Raw genomic sequence first — 19522 nt, 5'->3', positions numbered from 1 at the left:
CAGCCAAGTACAGCAGACATCCATATGATGGTATGATCTTTATACTTTGACCTTTATAATATGTTTTCCTGAAAGGGCCATATATTGAATTGTAACCCTTGTATTGCAATACTAATCATATCACCACATTCTTGTAAACACGCCGCCCTACTTGTCATTGGAGTCAAATAACACCCAATCTGTAGTATTTTACTTTTGTTTTCTTCCTCAGCTTAGTCAAAGGCCACCTCAGTGCTTCCTCATCTTATCTGTCAGGAGTTTTGTACACAATTATTTAGTCAGACCAGCAAAATAGCTAGATATTCATGTATCTACCTGTGAATATTTTTTGAATGCTAATGGCTTAAATGCCTCCCTATATTATTCATTTTTGTCCTGCTCTCAGTGCATAATAAACTACAAAAAAAGAAGAATGTTATCCTGTACTGCAGTTTATTCACACTGCTCACACATTCTGTAAGCTTTTCTTTCTTCAGACTACATATTATGGTTCACACACAGATCTCATACTGTAATGACAAATCAGAGCTGCGTCAATCATGTATTATACTATGATAATTGATAAATCTGTCATTTTTGAAAGGGAAAAAAAAATTTCTCAGATTTCAGCTCCTTAAATTTGATGGTTATCCAGTTTATTTACTCCTCTGTGATAGTGAATTGAATATCTTTGGTTTGTAAACCAAACGATGCATTTGATGGCATATTGAACTTTTGCACAACACTGATATTTTACACCATTTTCTGATATTTTATAGACAAATCAAACAAATCAACAATGAAAATAATCAATATGTGTAGCCCCATTTTTGTCACTCAAAGTATTGGAGACTATCAAGGTAATCAGCTTTTTGTTGTTTTGGCACAGTAAAGATTAACTTGATTTATCATCCTTGTAGGGAAATTCTGGCTTTGCATTTTCCCCACCCTAATGCACACACATTACCTAGCATTGTAACACACATTAGGAGCAGTGAGCTGCCACTGTAGGCACTCTGGGACCAACTCCAGATCACCGTGGTCAAGGGCACTGACAGGACAATTAACCTATATGTACCTTTTTTTCTGGCAGGGGAAACCAGAGGACCCATAGGAAATCCATGCTGCTCAGTATGTCTAAACATGTGAGGTCTGAGGGATCTCCATTTATCTCCACTACAGCATCATACCTGCATTGGTCCAAAACATTCATAACCCTGGAGTTGTCCAGGGATCGAATTGACTCGAAATTTTTAATTTCAGAAATATGCAGTTCATTCTTCTTGTTGCCATGAAATAGCATAGATGTTTCCTTGCCATGCTCTGCAAATTACGATTGAATCAAACTTATAGCTTCTGTGACGTAATTTTATAAAACCGTGATGTATAAATTAGCTACAATCACTAAATACCCCATGCTTCTTTGTGATATTGGTCAGTTGACCCAGTTTACATGAGACTATTCCTACTTGAACTTGTTTTTGAATAAAATGAGGCATCATTTTAAGTTCTTTTGACTATAGATTTGACTATAGATCACAGAAACATATGGTGATGGATTATTCCAGATGGGTACATATTAGGGCTGCATGATATTGGAAAAAACTGACATTGCGATTTTTTTTAACCCTGCGATATATATTGCGATATGAAAAAATACGTAGGAGGATGTAATAGTTGTGTGGTGCCGACGTAAATGGTCCAACAAATTAGTTGTGTTATTTCTCATTGTGGCAACAGGTGCAAGGCACTGTCAACACAGAACACGTGTTTCAGTATCATCCTTCTTGTCGCTGAAATCATTCCAGATAACGGACATTGCTTTTCCTCTTGGCACTAAGTCTTCATTTTCAGCGATTTTCTCTTGTTGCTCATTTTTCAATGTTGTTACCCGCAACTCACTCCATGTGCAGGGGTGTGGTCTGCTTCGGCAAACTGATTAAGAATGATTGTGATTGGTGGATCGCTGTCGTAGTGTGTGTCAGGTACCCAGGCTGAAATTAGATGAGAACACACTGAGTTCATTTGCCTCCTACATTGCAGGACCTGCGATGTGACTATTGCACACATGTACATTGCAATGAAGATGCTCAAACGATATATTGTGCAGTTCTAGTACTTACTGAATTTGAGTTGGAGCATTGTTTTGAAACACTGACAGCTTTTCATAAAGACATCTGTTGTCATGAAAATTGTAATGAGTTAGAGTAAATTTTGATAGAACGTTGCATACAACTTTCCAATGTTTAAAGATATTTTTAACAAATAATGCATTTAGTTGTCCTTTGAGTTCTAGAAGACAAAAGTAAACTGCTAAAAACAGCAAAAACACTTTTGACCCTATTACCCAGTCCTAAATAAGCCTGGATCCAGTCGCTTTTGACCCGGTACCACAAAAATAGCACAGTCAACAGAAAGATAATACAAGGATTAAGCCAATGATGCCACAGGTGCAGCCAGTTTTCTGACTGAACCCCCAACAACATGTCCAGATACAGAACTCTGAGAAAGTTATTCTAGTCATAGCTGTGGGAGGTAGATTGCCAAAAGAAACATATGAGAAAAGCCTTAAATATTAGCCTACAGTGCAGAGCTGTAGAGATAAAATCAAGCCTGGCTGTTTCCCACAGAGGACAGCTGCTGCTCCCAACTACTCTAGATATCGATGGAAAGGGCACAAACGATGTAGTACTGTAGTAACAAGATGCTGCATTTGGAGTAGGTGAGGTTAGTTGGCAGTCATGGTAGATGGATGCTGATTGGCCACCAGTGCAGGATAAAATCTTTAAAACCAAGTATAAAATGACTCCAGTGTGATAAAACAATGCAGCTGCCCACCGGGGTCTTGTAATCAAGGGGACTCCTGCGCTTGAAGATGATGTAGCACATGTCCTGACATACACATATAATGGTTCTCAGAGGAGTTCGAGAGGACGCACCTCGTCCCACTGTGTGGGCTATTTGTTTTAGTTCTGTTATCAAGGGTCTCTAAGATTCTACGACCCCCCACTTCACTTTACATCCTTCTCCATCTGTGTATGGTCCCCTGAGGTGGGTGTGGCTTGGTACTTGTGTGGTTTTAGTTGCACCTGGCATCAACATGGGCATCATTTGGGTGATTCAGTCACAAATAAGCCAAGCTGACACATTAATTTGTTCTGGGACGTATATCATAATAATGTATCTTTTTTTTTTTTGACATTCTAGGTCCAATATTTTTCCGACAGACTTGCTGCAGTGTATCAGTTAGGTGTTGATGTGATTCTTTTGGTTTGTCTGTTGTCCATCCTTTGTGTATATGTTAATGACTGATTCCAGATGCAGTTTTCTGAAATTATTTGGCTAAGTCAATGTAGTTAAACTAACATCCATATCAGTATGTTTTTGTTTGCTAGGATCATGTTGATAGTTGATAGTAGGGGTGGGTGATATGGACAAAAAAAAACCTTGATTATTTTTTTTAATTTCCCGATAACAATAATCTGACAATATCCTTTAAAATGTGATTTTTTTTTTTTTTTCTTACAAAAAATGCTGTAAAATTCTGCTTGCTTACAAGGACATCTATGGATAGACACAGCGTTTCAGAACAACAACTTTTGTTTTTTTTTTTTTAAGTGCTTCATACATCTTCTGCAAAACATGGGGGGGCAGGGGGCCATAGTTATATACGTGGGTGTGCGATCCATAACTAACATAACCAACATTGGGGTGAAACGAAAGTGAAACCTAACATGCTTTCAATGTCTGACTTCTATTCCTCTATTATACAGCGGATCTTATACAAAATTTTCACAATGTCTAACCTGTATCCACTGGACCCCCTCCACATGAATTTGTCACGTTTACCCCCCTTTACAGCGCCCCAGCTTGCATATGACGTTATTTTGACTAACATCAGTCTGGTCAAAACTGAACCATTTCCAGACTAGTGATGTGGACCCACGTCTGCTATGAAATCATCCACTGAGATGAGAGACTCCTGCATATTTCCTCCATGTGAGACAATGTTGTGTTTTGGTGCCGCTGAGTCACCATGAAACTGAATCCTGTCCACCGAATACTCGATAATATAAAATTGCAAATCGTCAAATCAACATTTACGACATTATAGCAGGCAATATATATCGCCCACCTCTAGTTGATAGTAGGCCTATACACGCACAATGTATATTTTCAATTCAAAATAAAAAAGATTCTGCATTATAAAAAGATTAAAATGGTGAATCATCTATAACATTGAGGGGAAAGTGTGCTGGGCCACACTGGAGGACCGTCCACTCAGCTGAGCAATAATTAAGGCATCACATGTTTTCATATTTATAGGCATTTTTGTGTCGGTCTAGAAAATGAGAATTGTTTCCTCAAATAATGTGTATTCTTGTACTAGTTTACTTTTATATAGAGGAGGCAAATAACCACCTGAAGTGGTCTCTCAAGATATATTCTAATCCTAGGTATGAATGGCTAAACTTGTAGCTGTCCACTCATGGTCATATCACCAGAAACGCAAAAATCTGTCCATACCTGGCTTATGTTTTGTTCTTTTTACAGATCTTTGATGTACCTTCTAGCTGGGTAAGTTAATGATTATTCAGTAGCCTGACCACATTTTTGAGCTTTACCTCAAATCAGCCGCACCTTAATCAAATGAAGTTACTGCACATGATCAGAAGTGAGTGGTGTGTACCATTTCCTGACCCCTGATCAACCTTCAACTGCTTCCGCCTTACCACCTGCTGAGTCTCTAATCTATAGTGAGCTGGCTCAAACACAAACGTGGATGTTTCTTGCGATGTGGTCTTAATCTTAGCAGATTAAGCTTGACCCTGGTCAGGTTCTAGGGTCCTGTTGTTAGCTGATTAGTCTGAGGTCGTCTGGGTCAGGAAGAGTTCTGCAGAAAACTGTAGAGTGAGGTTGTTTTTAAAGGACTATGCTTAGTCAACCAGAGACGCCATCCCTACTGTGCTGCTAATCACCACCTACCATTGTTAGAGCAGCTCATATCACGACCACTGGATGTTTTATACACTGCTATACGCTCATGCTAATGAGATCTCTGCATGGAAATATGCTGTATGTGTCTATTCATATTTTCAGAAAAGTGTGAAAATAGCAATTTCACAATGTTTTTTGGAGCATAATACAGACTACACTTGTAAAGAGACAAATTTACCCTACCATACTGTCTTCTCCACTTATCCGGGTCTGGGTCGTGGGGGCAGCAGCCTCAGCAGAGGAGCCCAGACAGCCCTCTCCCCAGCCACTTCCACCAGCTCCTTCAGGGGAATCCCGAGGCGTTCCCAAGCCACCCGAGAGATATAATCCCTCCAGCGTGTCGTGGGTCAGCCCTGAGGTCTCCACCTGGATGGACATGCTGGAAACGCCTCCCCAGGGAGGCATCCCCACTAGATACCTGAACCACCTCAACTGGCTCCTCTCGACATGGAGGAGCAGCAGCTCTACTCCAAGTCCCTCCCAGGATGTCCGAGCTCTTCACCCTGGCCTGAGCCTGGCCACCCTGCGGAGGAAACTTATTTTGGCTGCTTGTACTCGTGGCCTTGTTCTTTCGGTCATTACCCAGAGCTCATGACCATAGGTGATGAAGACAAGAATTTCTTTTGTGAAATACACTTGTGTTTATCAGGGATGCTCTTTTTGTTTGAGCAAACCTGCACATCTTTTCTTTGCTTACATTGCAGTATTCATAGCATCATTGATCTGGTAACATGGGCTGACCTTACTCCAGATGTTACTGTACTATTTGTTTTTTTTATTTATTATACAAAGCTCCTATTATTTAATTCAAGAAATACATTACTGAACTGTATAATACTTTACTACCATGTAAACTAGTTGATATTATTAGTTAAAGCCATAACCAAACTGGATAATTGAAGCCAGTATTGTTAAAGAATGTCCAGGAATGTCTTTTGTTTTAGCATCCGGCCTGGCCTCATTACAAGCCACTCTGTGTTGAAAGGGCAAATACATTGTGACTGGCATTGTTCTGTGATTGGCATCTCAGCTTAAACTTAGGGCACAGTAATAAACGGTAATAAACATGGCCTGTTCTTCTTTGAAAGCTTCTGTGACCACTGGCAAGTTTTCTGTTACAGGTCAGTGACTGCATTGTGCATCTCTGCCTCTCAGATGCTCCTTCAGATCATTTAACCTTTTCAACCTGAGGCACTGAACCCCAAATAAGATGCAGCACTGACTTCTCCTTCATATTTGCTGGTTTTCACTTTGAGCTAATTTTTATACAGTTTATGTACTGCACCTCAGGAGATGTGTGTGAATGTACCCACTGTAAAATGTCCTGTTTCCTTGATGGAACAAAAAAGTGCAAATCAGCATGTGCTTGATTCTTCCAACAATCCCACAACACAGGGCGTTGTATTTTGCAGATGAAAATAACCATTGTGTTATTGCACAGCTGTAACTTATGCTATTAAATGACAATGATGAGTTGGACTCAACACCCACAGAATTCAGACATCAGTGGGGTTTTTTTTTCAACCAATAAAATGAGGTTAAACCACCTAAAATCTCATCTCACAGTCAGTTTAATTTATGTTTATAGAGTAAACCAATATCGTTGCATTTACTGAGTGGAATTGTACCCTATAAATGTAAATGTTTATGTCATAGAAATCTATTAATTTATTGTAGTGACGACTGTAAATCAAATACAGTATGTCTGGGTTTTCACCTCTCAGACAAAACTAGACACTTGAAGACAAATAATTTTTTGGGCAGTGATTTTTTTTTTTTTTTTTTTTTTTTTGGTAGCCATTTATTTGTTGTGGATCCAAGTATCCATACCAAATACATGACAGATACTGATCTACCCAACCATCAAACATCAGTATGGAATGTAGAGTGTAGTATACTGTAGTATTTGTCAGGCTTTAATGTACATAACACAGTTTCTGGGAAAGAATGTGGGAAAAGTTTCAAAATAACATCTCACCCCAAACCAAACCCAAACCCTACCGAACAGCAAACCTTTTAGCATGACTTCAGATCTCTCTTGTTATTCATGCAAATAAGACTAATACACCAACACATGTATCCAGTTAATGTGGCTGAGTGTGAGTTTTCCTTTCCATTTTCACGTGGCTCAGCTGATCTCCTTCTCCTCACCCTTGGTTTATGTAAAGGTGTGGTGCTGAATGGGGTCTTTTAGCTGTGTGTAATTGAACCTGACCCACTTGCACAATTAACTCTAACCCATAATATTTGCTCAGTGGTATTGGGTTTAGGATGGCTTGGCCCCAACGGTGAGGTCGACCTCAGAGTCGACCACCCGGCCATCAATCACTCGTGCTACTTGAAGGGGCGGGGTTTCAAAATGACACAAGTAAGCACAGTAATGATTGACACTGAAGCCTGGTTACTACTGACATTGATTTTTAAGGCAAAGTTGTCTGCTGTCATTTTCTTTTATTTTTTTTTTTTGTAGTGTATGCTCTGCATGTCTCTGCCCTGAATGTGAGACTAAATATATTTAGTGCAGAATGTGGTCCTATTATTTTATAGGGAATACAGTATTATAAGCTGATTTTAATAATCAGCTAACTTCATACTATCATAAATTCTTAAGCTGCTTTTTCTGTTAATACTAATAGGTCATTCCATACACAGTCGCTCAGAAAACAAAACTTTTCCCAGTTCATGTTATGGATTGGCTCAAGGGAAAAGGGCGCAAACTATTAAGTTCATGGGACCTTGCAAAGCCCTGAAGCTCTAAAAATTCACAAATGATTGAATTTGGAGTAAAGTTTGACCCTTGGGGCTAGACTTCATCATTAGTATGTGTAGCCGAAGCCTCAGTTATTAATTTTTTTCACTGGGCTGGGTTGAAATTGGCGCTCAACAACCAAAAAACCCTGGGGATAATTTGAAACATGTATTTTTGTTGTGGATAGTTAGTTAGATAGTTCAGTGCAAATTTCCATCCAATCCAGGGTAGAATAAAGAATTGAACTGATGAAGCTTAAGATGCACATAATTAATGATGACATTCAACTGTAAAGACCAAACTCAGTACATTGATAGCTAAATATGTATTACAAGTTGAAGAACTTTTTTTTTCTGATGTGAAGTGGTATGTGTTGAGTAAGCATAGAATGAACCAAATGCTTGGAGAACTTTGACTTTATTGGTTAAAGTTTTGTTTCACCACTAAGGGCAAAAAGGGAAGGAAAAAAAAAAAAAAATTCATTCATATTGCCAAAAACATGGCATTGTGTTGTTGATACCCACCTGGCCTCAGTCTGCAAATGTTTCTGCCTACTTTTGATGTGAAACATTTATATCTTGAATGCTAGTGCTAGAGATGTAATTGGTGTCAAAACTCAAACACTGATATTTTAAGAGCTGAAGCAAGTGACTGTGTGAAATGTGAAAGCTGTTGCTCTTTGCACCAAACTTTGTGGTTCCTCTCAACATGACAAAGACACAGTGATTTACTGGTCAGTGTCAAACTGTCCAGCTTACAACTGTTTTAGTGTATGCTCACCTCTCTTGCTGATGGTGGTGGGAAACGGCTGTTGAAATACAGTGTGTACTATGCACGTACACTTATCTGCACCGTCACTAAATAGCTGATGAGTTGGAGAACAAAAACCAGATGCAAACTTCCACATCTTTCATCTTCCTGGTGGATAGAGACTTGACTATAATGTAGAGTTAATGCTTGAGAACTGTTGGGTAAATAAATACATCCTAAGTGTTTCATACCAATTTGAGGTGATACGTCTGTGGTGTGTTTAGGGAGTCTTTAAAATGTCCCCACAAAACAACCTGATATAATAGATGTAGATAACATCTTACTTCTGAGACCCCCACTCATGATTTTTGTTCCCTTTCGCAACTAAAAATTTTATTATTTTTTTAAAATTGTTTTCATGGAAGTGAGTAGACTACAGATAATAATAGCTGACAGCTAAAGTAGCTTTTAATGAACTCACTGAATTGAAGACTTAAATTCAGTAGGACAGTTATGTATTTTCAGGAGAAGCTGCGGTAATAAAAGAAAAAAGAATGTTTTTTTAATAAGCAAAAAATGCTTGTTTTTGTGTGCTCACAATAAACACATTCGTGCTGTTAATTGGTGGTTTTTCAGCCGTGTCCATGGAGACAGAGGCTGACAAACACACACCTCCAGGGAAGAACACCTGAGCTCTAATGGAGTTTGTTTGTCTTTAAAGTCCCATGGGGTGGAGGTGGAGGGATGTCATGAGCCAGGTGGTTTTTTTACATGTTTAAAAGCCCTGATTCTAATTCTGGAAACCTCTTTTTTTTTTGTATTGATACATCAGCGCAGGTGATGGGAACGGGAGTTAATGAGATCTCATGAGGATGGAGCTGCAGGTTTAGTAACTCAGTAATGACTGAATGACTTTCAGATGCAAAGGCAAAAGTTGTGTGGTTGTTAACCACTTTCTCCTGATTGGTTTGTTCAAACTGGAGAGAGAAACATTGTGTTTGTGAGTCACTTTATGGATTAGTTTCACTTTATGGATTGTGTTTGGACTGTAATGTTATTAAGATTTGTTAGCATTCATGAACGTACGTCAGCAACCACATTTTCACCTGCACCCACGCAGTACTCTTGAGAGCTATTCATGTTTTGTCATTTGCCTTTATTTCATGAAGGTCGATGTCCTTTCTTCATAGAAATTTCTCATTTTTTATTTCAGTGTGCAAGGATCCACCCTACAAAGTGGAGGAGTCTGGATACGCGGGCTTCATTCTCCCTATTGAAGTTTACTTCAAAAACAAGGTACATCTACACTTATACATTAATAAATCCTGGAATTCCTCTTAGATTTCACTTGAATTTTTTTTTTTTTTTTACCAATTGTCATGTTGCAGCACTTGATATTTTCAAAGGTTTTCAGTGCATTTCTTTACATTGGTAGATGTGAGGATGATTTACATGGTTTCTGTTTCAAGGATGTGTGAGATCTCATGCATGACACCACATTAAATGCCATCATCAGTTTCCATGATGTACTGTAGTAGAATTGATCAAAGTAATTCTGGTAAAGTCATGACAGACTGATTGTTACTCTGCTCTACCCCTCTCTGACTGGATCACCACTTAATATCAGGAAGAACCCAAGAAAGTTCGCTTCGATTACGACCTGTTCCTCCACCTGGAGGGCCACCCGCCTGTCAATCATCTGCGCTGCGAGAAGCTCACCTTCAACAACCCAACGGAGGAGTTTCGTAGGAAGCTACTGAAAGCCGGAGGGGTAGGAGTGCTGAGGGGGGCAGGGTCCTGACTGACATTTCTTAATGAGGCACAGGCGTCGCTCTAGCAGAAGAAAACTGTGAGCTCTATATATTTCACAAGGGAAAGTCAGAGGAGTTCTCTGCTCTTCACTGTACCATCACGCTATTACACAGATCTTTAGTATGAACCTTCCCTTTCTGCCTTTACTTATTCTTGAGTTTTTATGATATTAATTGACCCTGCTGTGTGTAACTCCAGTACACCAGTGTGAACTTAAAGTTGTAAAGTTGCATTAACCCCAGTTTAGCTTTTTAATTAGTTTTTGGAAAGATCTGAATTTGGCTGATTGTGACTCCACTGAAACATTCAAGTGTGGAAATGGCACAGCATTTTACAATATGAGATTTGGATTAACAGATTTCAGGAATTCATGAGTTCAGATCATGTCAAAAGTTGTCCATCTGTACTGAAGTTGATAGAAGTCTAAATCAAACAAAACCAAAACTGTTAGATGTGAAATGGATCATAAAAAGTCTTAAATTCAACTTGATGAAATCTGCAAAATTTTGTTCATTGGGGTTTTTTTTTTTTTTTTTTTTTTTTACTCACAAAGCACGGTGATGTTCCTGGCCTTAGCTACAAGTGACAATAGCTTGCAAGCGCTACTGGAGAGGAAAAAAGCCTTGTAACTTGGGAGAAAAAAGGGCTTTGTTTGACTCTAACGCACTGCAGCTGTTCTTCACGGGAGAAGTGTGGCTGTGGACGCCAAATGTCTTTCTGTTACAGTGTATGAGGTGTAACCTACCCAGCCCTCTTATCTGTTACTCTGCCCTGAGGAAGTTGACTATATTATTTCATCCTTGTTAAATTGTCTGGAGGGTTATTTTGTGTTCTCATCTTGTATACAGTTTCGGAAGTGATATATATATATTCTCTGTGGATTGCCTTGGTTTTTCTACTGTAATTCACCAGCACTAAGATCAGCTGATGCTGTCATTAAAGCTCTCTGTACTTGTTCCAGTTGTGATAAAGTGGCATCAGTTTACCTTTAGATGCTTCCTTAGTGTCGGGTACAGTCAGTGTGTTGGCCCCCAGCCAAGCCCCCTGTAGTCGGGAGTTTTTATGACTTTAGCTAAGTGCTCTCTATTTACTTTGCCCTGCACCCCTTCTTAGCCTCGAAAACGACTCAAGTGCTGACATAGACCATGTCGAAACTCACTGTCCCAATAGTCAGGCAGAGAGTCTTCCCACTAAAAGCTACTAAAGCAGAATGTTGTACAGTTTCAAAGACTTACAATACATTTTACCCTAAATTTAAAATCACAGCTTAGATATAATGTCTTGTGAGTGTTTTTAACTATGTGCATTTTACAGATTGGCACTGTAGATAATAATTGTCCTTTCTGTGTTCCTTCTCTTTGACAGCAGCGGGATCCTCACAAACGAAGCTCAGAAGACTCAAAAGTAAGATTTCCAACATGCCTTGAAAAAACATAAAACCCATCCAGACACCTCTATAATGTGCAGTTGTAACAGTGTTTTTATCCTGGCGAGGGCATTCACCTTCAGTCACGGCCACAGAAGCAGCTGTGTTGTCTTTACTTCCATATTCAGGCCATCGTTCTCGCCCTGTAATGACCGCGAGAGATTCCAACAAAAACAGGCACTTTTAGCTGTGAATGTGGGCTGTGTAGATAGTTGCTGCTCTTGGCACTGGCATGAGCACACCAAGTCATTACTCTGAAACCTTCTAAAAAAGGCTGTCTTAGTTCATGAGGGAACACTTGAAGTGACCAAAAATTGCCCATAAAGCTGTGTTTTAATTACAGTAAATGAATCCATTAAAATGTAAAAACAGTGGTTCTGATTTCTATAATAGGAGTGAAGTCCGCAGCCTGCAGCAGCAGGTCAGAACCCCTGTGTATTCTGTTTTCCAAAACATGTATTGGCTTTGAATTTTCAGTTTATGTAGGCAGTTTAAGTGGAATAGGTAATCATTTTGGGGAAATTATCAGCTGGTGCAGCTTCACAGAGCTGGAGAGGAGTGCTGGGCAGACAAATGTTGTTTGATAAGGAATAATTCCAGTGTGTAACTCCCTCTGAACACAAATTGTTGTTGTTGTTGTGTAGATTAGAGGCTGACCAATGCTGAAATTTTAGAGCAGAAGCAAATTTTTGGAGCCAATACCAGAAATGTGTATTTATATACATATATTTTATCAGTGCTCATTTTTTTCCTAATGTCACAAATTCCAGCAAATGTGGTTATGAAACACTTGTGACAAAAACATGGAGGCAGGATACACAATATCACAATATATTTAATAATTATAGATTATATTTCACTTTTAAAACCAAATACAAGATAATTTATATTGTTTTAATCAGGAAAATAAGAGTCAAGATACACAGTGATGTTGAGAGGTCTGTGATAGGCCCGCACATATGATGGTATATTGCATCAGGCTGTAATACATATTTAGTCACGCTAATATTCTTGACATTTGGATAGACTGAGGCAAGCAGCTTTTTCTTGCCTGTAGTCATTATACTAATGTAGGCTAGCCTCGTCCAGGTACTCCCACTCTGAACTCAGATTTCCATCTCAAAAGCAAAATATGAGATTTCTAAACATTTTTATTACAACACTACAGGGTGAGTCAGAAAAAACGCTCTTTTCATTTAAAGAAATTGCACCACTGAAATGGAAATGCTTATTTTTCTTTTGATTATACAGTCATATTGATGTGGTTATTGAGCATGTCTGGCGATTGAATCATTGATTTATGGCATAGCATAACAGAGGGAATGTCCATTGTTTATTGTGCACCAAAATATCTGCCAACACAGTTTATGCCACCGTGAATGAAATTGAAATTGTCAGCCATTACAGCATGTTTACTCGCCATCAGAATGTTTTGTCTCAACGAAGTCGTCCGGCACGACCTTCAACCTGGCTACCATTCAGATTGATGCAAATCTGTGCTCGTTGTCGCATCTCTAACACAGCTCTTCTCGCCATTCGTGTTCGTCGTAGGGCTTGGATTTCAGCCGTGATGCGATTTCGGAGTTCCTGAAGAGTTTGTGGAACAGTCTGATACACACGGTTTTTAAGATACCCCCACAAGAAAAAATCAAGGGGGGTCAAGTCTGGGGATCTAGGTGGCCACTCTCTCTCCTGACCCAAACAGACAACTCGATGAGGAAATAATACCTGCAATTGCTGTGGTCTTGCCATGATGAAAACTCCCTGGGCACTGTCATGTAGGCCTATGTCCTGAGTGTGAAAGCAAAGCCCCGACTCCTGTAATTGTTGTCAATTTCAAGTTTGTTCACTGTGGCATACATTGTGTTGGCAGGTATTTCAGTGCCCAATAAACAATGGACCTTCTCTCTCTTATGCAATGCAATAAATCTATGACTACATCACCAGACATGCTCAATAACCACATCAATATGACTGTATGGTCAAAAGAAAAATCAGTGTTTCCGTTTTAGCAGTACAATTTCTTTAAATGGAAAGAGCGTTTTTTCTGACTCACCCTGTACAGCATCATTAATGAGCTTGATCACCCTGTTACGGTTATAGTTTTGACCTTAGTTTCTATTTTTACTTTAGTTTTTCAGTTTGGTTTTATTTTCATCTTGGGGAATTGGCCAGTTTTAGTTTAGTTTGATGTCAATTTATTTTTTCATGTGTTTAGAGGAATGCTTTTATTTCTATAATGTAAAATAAAAGGAAAGAATAGATTAAAGAATGTAAGACGTCAGATATGAAACAATTGTTTATTAAAGGTTCCATTCTTTGCAAGACCATTTTATTCTTAAATAGCAGAAACACTGAGGAAAACTGCACTTGCTTTAGTTTAAGTGCACTGTTAATTGTTTTTGAAAACTTTTTTTTCTTATAAGATCTTTTACTTTTTGCAACTATACCAATCCTGTGTTAAATGTGTCTTAGTTACAACTTATCCCACAACTTATATTAATTGTTAGAGCCATAAAGTAATTTAAGTATGGTTTTGCATTTTTTACCTCATTTAAATAGTAATTTATTGATTTTGCCTTTATATTAGGACTGTCAGATAATCTTGCATGTAATCTTTTTCTAATATTGGTTATTGTAGTATTGGTAGCTAATCAGACAGTCTGTGCTCTATTAGTTTTGTCCTGCTACCGCAAGCTGACCTTCTGCTGTAAAGCGTAGCTAAGTGTAGTGAAGTGATGTGAGGACACCTGCAAAGCACATGCTCATAGAGGAGAGACTTTCAATTAAGCAGGACAGGGAGCAACAGTATTTCTGACCATTGTTGTCGTCTTAGTAGTTGCTCTTTAGGTAATATTGAAACTTAATTTGGATATAGAGGCAAAGAAAGCTTTAACTGTCAGATCTGTTTTTAAGAAGTGGCAAAGAAGATTTTGGCTTTTTGTTGCCACTACATTAATTGTCCACTCCATTCAACCATAGTTTTATCTTTGTATTTGACTGACTGTATAAAACCAAGGGGTTTTCTCATTATGTTCCTGTATTCCTCTGGCAGGTGATGGTAATGCAGGAGGGCTCGACCTCCCTGTTCGGACAGCACCTGAAGCTGCCTACGCTTCCCAACAGCTCACTGACATCCACCTTCTCCGACCCAAAGAAGAGCAAAAGCTTCCATGGGTCAAAGGTCAGTGTGGTTTCCAGGTACAGCCTGGAGCTAAGCAAGCTCTCTCTTCTCTTTCCACTGTCGGCCCCACCCACCTCTGAAACTTTTCACCCCTTCAAAGTCTCCAGGCCCTAATCCCCACATATTTGGCAGGTTGAAAGACGTCCAAGCTATTTAAACTCCCGGGATTTCAAAGACATTCAACTCTGGCTCGAGCAAACTATATCTTGGCTCCTGCTCAGAGTTAAGCACTTACTCCACTGCCTCAAAGTCATGCTGTAAATCTGTGTCAAGCTGTGAGCCTGAAGATGAATAAATTTAGGTTTACTGTTCTTTAAAACTTCACATGCACCAAAACATCAGACGATAATCTTATTCAAAATGAATGAAGATGGGACAAGAAGCCGCATGTGAGATTTGAGCTATTATGTCTTAAATCATGTACTGCATCAATAAAGTGGCATGTTGTTTCCATTATGTTATTTTTAGTCCCTTTAAATGGTGTCATTTAAGAGGCAGGTTAGGAGAGGCCCATTTCACATGGAAACGGTTTCCAGTCTAAACATTGTGTGTGTGATGAATTACTCGGGGAGCCGGAGGTCACACACGCACACCATCGCTCTCTACCTCTCTCTCCACATCACATACTGTGAATTATTTTTTCAGTATAAGAACAAATTTATATGTTTGTAATAAATCACTCATGTTCAACAACTAAAGTAATCTAATGTCAAAAGGGTAAATCAGTATATTTTAGATGAGATCAGACTTGAGAAATAATGCATATGAAGGATGACGGCTGACAAAAACTGATTAAATAACATAGAAAAGGTCTGAAAAGCTTTTTTATAAACAGACAAAAAATAAAAATGAGGGCTGACAAAAATAACTAACTTAACCTGCACTTTGTCCTCACAAAAACAACTATAATAAACTAAAATTGAATTTTTGTCTTTGTCATCTTGATGAACTGAACCTATTGTTTTTTGAGTTGTCCCATATTGAAACTGAATGTCCTCAACAAAGCAGAAGTGCAATAATGCATATTTTACACTTCATACTGCATCTTGTGTGGGTTGATGTATTTGTGCTTCTTGTTGAATTTTTCTGGTTAACATCCAAAAACAGTGACTGACTCATCTTTTCTAGTTTATATTATATAAAAGATGTGTGACGTGCAGGACACTTAAATAAACATTCCAACAAGCTCTTTTGTTCATCTGCCCTCAGTGATTGCAGTGTATTTTTCCTGAGATTTTTAATATGGCCTATTGTGTATCTAAAACATTTAAGCCATGCAGCACTTTTCATTATAATAAGTGTTTCTTATTGGTATACGTCTCTTAGTTTGTTTTTTCTATCAAAACGAGATCAGTCATGATAGTTATATCCTGCTCTGTTATTCAGGCTTTTGAAAATATTCATGTTAAATTCAACATGCAAGATTTCAACTAGTATATAATGTGTTTAATGTTTAACCATAACTGAGTAATTATAGTTGTAAAAACATAGTAATGTAGGTTAAGAGATCTCGGCCTTCAGCGTAGTTTACTTTCAGGTGTAGATTACTTGGATCAGCGGCTGTGTGTAGGATTTAACTTCAGTCCAGTTCAGATTTCCTAAAACGTGGGCCACCTGCTAACCTGCCAGCGTCATGGTGCTGAAAGGTTTGTTAAAAACGTGCCACTTCACTGATCTGCTCTATGTTGATGGCTATGTAGGCGCTGTGTCCCGTCCAGAGCAGTAAAACACTTTTGTTTTAGCGCAGGGCTTCCCTGGGAGGGAAATGGCTTTACTGCAGCGGAGGAGCATGCTAGAGTTTAAAACGAGCCGGCAGCTTTACATCCAAAGGTCCCGGGGTCACAGGCAGATAGACCAAATGAAAGGTTTTAGAGGAGGTTGGGCAGAGTTGTAACACACCCCGTCGTCTAGACGGCTTTAATGGGTTTACTGCATTGATGAAATATTGACAAGAGGGCTGGAGGTGAGACCCAGGGACAAATGGCCCCCGTCGTTAGAACGAATGCATTTCCTCCTTTCTCCACATTGCCCTTCACTCCACTTTTAAAGTTGCGCATGTGTGGCGGCTGAAAAGACCCCTTCACCCCACTGAACACCACTGTTCAAAAGAAGTCCTGAGTTTGCTCTTTAAACCCATAGATGGGGGGGTAAGAAGACCCTTTTGATTTTCCTCTAAGAATGGAGCCTCTTTCACAGATGGTAATGCCAAACTGCAGGGTGGCATGCATGTTTTCTCTTATATAAAAGAAAGAGGATTAATCTTTCTCTGACCTGGTTGCCTGGTTTTTGCTCACTTTGTTGTTGAGGACGGTACGTTTTACAAGTTGTACATGTAGTTGAAAGCCCAAAGTTAACACAACATCAGTTGCAAGATGACATCATAATCACAGGCAACATGTTTCCTGCTGAAAATGTAGAGGGCTAGAGTGATTATAGTTAACAAACACCAAGACCAGAACTAGCAGAGAAAGACTTAACAGAAAAAGTCAAAAACTAAACAAAAGCTTCGATGAAAAACAACCCAAATCTTGAATAATGTACACGAATAAAATAGGTGTGCACAATGAAGGATCTTTAAAATCAGATTCCTTTTACAGTTCTGCACACATTTGTGCAGAAAGTAATCACACCAAATGGGACTATCTCAGCAATAGCAAACACTAACACAGACGAGTATAACAGAAAATCACAAACTTTATTTAAAAAGAAAAGATCTGCATGAATGGTTAAGAGTGGAGTAAGAAAGTAGTAAATCAGTAAGTCACATTTGATGTTACACATTCTTACCTGCCAGCTCCTAGAAATAAAGATTTTCCTCATAATAACCACACACTGCCCTTCCTGAAAAACTACTATACTAATAAACCCCTGTAATACCAAAAAAGTAAACTGAAAATAACTTCAAAACCTCTTTGGAAACTTCAAAACACTCATGTTAAAACTGGGGCACTTGTCTTTTCTTACCTTCACTTGTGTCAGTTTTTATAACAGCACTGCAAGTCCATACTATCTTCACACAACAGAATTTCACAGTGGCTAATTATGCCCTTGCCCCATTATGTTTGCCCACTGACCTAAAGTGGGATTTCCCTTTTCCCTTTGCCGTAATCCTTTGAGCTGAAGTTTTTTCTTTGTAGCTGAATCTTGTTAATTCCTCAGTGTTACTCAGAACCTCTTGCTGTTTTTACTGCATAGCTTTTACATTTTTCTATGTCATTATTTAGACAGCTAGTAACCAAAAAATCTTAGGCATTTCCATTTGTTGTGAATTGACAGGATGGCTCCAAGGGAAGTTCTACCCTCCTCACCACCGCCACCACCACCACCAGCACTAACAGCAGCAGTTTCTCCAAACTCCACAAACCATCCAAGGACCACAAAGACAAGCCTCCAAAAGACTTGAAAGAGCCCAAAAGTGCCTTCAGAGACTCTGGCTGGGAACCCAGCAAAGCCCCCAAAGAACCTTCCAGGAAACCCAAAGAGAACCAGCCACTTAGAGATATCAACCCTAAGATGGGCTTCAAGGAACCCAAGTCTTTATCCAAGGAGCATCGGACTGAGGGGATGACCCACGGGACAGGGCTGAACAAGCGTCTGTCTACCCTTGATGGTGACGATCACGTGACCAAAAAACGTAAAAAGGGATTTGTGGATTCATCTGGGAAGCAGACGTCAGACAGTCAACATTCAGATAAGAAACTATTAAAGGAGAGATCACAGATGCGAACGAGTAAATTACGTCCAGACGGTGACGAAGCTGAGCGCAGGAAGGTGCCGACACTTCCTCCATTCCAGGAAATAGTGGACCCCAATGACTCGGATATGGAGGACCAGTCTAACAAATCAGATGTGAGTAGAACATCTTTTCCAAACACTAAATAACTGTAACCCTTCATTGCATTTGAATCCATAAAAGAGTTCTCCGTCTGTCTTGAGGGTAAAGCAGCTTATTCTCTCAATGTACACACTTAGACCAAGGACTTTTTACCACAGTGGGGGCTTAAGGAGCAGCTGTCTGGTCTTTGCATGTTAGCATTGTTAGAGGCTGCTGTCACCAGTTCACCAGATGACTACTGTAAGCACTCGAGTACAAGCGGACCGAATGTGAAATTCTCAACACAAGTCAACTCTGTTTAACTTGTTTTTTAAATCACCTCATGTTAAAATACTATTTTATGTAGTACTAAATACTAAATTAGGAATGTGCAATGACCACACCGCATATCCTGACATATAGGTGATTTTATATCTACATTAGCATTAGTATCACATGGTCAATTAATAAATAGTTTATATACAATGAAAAATGTGTTTTATACATTTTGAATTACATGCACCATAACAAAAAGGTACTTACTCGTTTTCTCCATTTGTGCAACTTTAATCATGTTAGAAATATAAATAAAACAATGGAAGTGGTAAACACTGCACACTGTTGTTGCACAGAAAATAAATAAAAAGTGAAGTGACAAACAAATGTATAATCTCTTTATAGCAATAATTTGTAACATTTCCGCATGAAATTAACCAAAAACTAGGCCTTTTTTAACCTGTGTATGTCAACTATAATGTTCAGATTTAGAGATATCTGTAATTTTATCCAATAGAAATGGCCTGTTTCATT

The 19522-nt window shown here is 38.9% G+C and overlaps 1 protein-coding gene across 3 annotated transcripts in view; it reads left to right on the top strand.

The window, feature by feature from the left end:
• Window positions 1–19522, top strand: part of mllt3 (MLLT3 super elongation complex subunit) — a 61968-nt gene that overhangs the window by 16623 nt on the left and 25823 nt on the right. For 2 of the 3 annotated variants that reach the window (XM_030162727.1, XM_030162725.1), the window contains exons 3-7: window positions 9690–9772; window positions 10104–10247; window positions 11654–11692; window positions 14770–14898; window positions 18175–18747. In XM_030162727.1, the coding sequence (XP_030018587.1) occupies window positions 9690–9772; window positions 10104–10247; window positions 11654–11692; window positions 14770–14898; window positions 18175–18747 (968 nt within the window). The remainder of the gene's footprint in view (window positions 1–9689; window positions 9773–10103; window positions 10248–11653; window positions 11693–14769; window positions 14899–18174; window positions 18748–19522) is intronic. The other variant, XM_030162726.1, reaches the window with a different exon arrangement.

Source organism: Sphaeramia orbicularis, chromosome 18 (genome assembly GCF_902148855.1).
Source record: "Sphaeramia orbicularis chromosome 18, fSphaOr1.1, whole genome shotgun sequence".
NCBI classification, from domain to species: domain Eukaryota; kingdom Metazoa; phylum Chordata; class Actinopteri; order Kurtiformes; family Apogonidae; genus Sphaeramia; species Sphaeramia orbicularis.
Note: the sequence above shows the minus strand (reverse complement) of the source record. Positions and strands in the feature narration are given on the sequence as shown.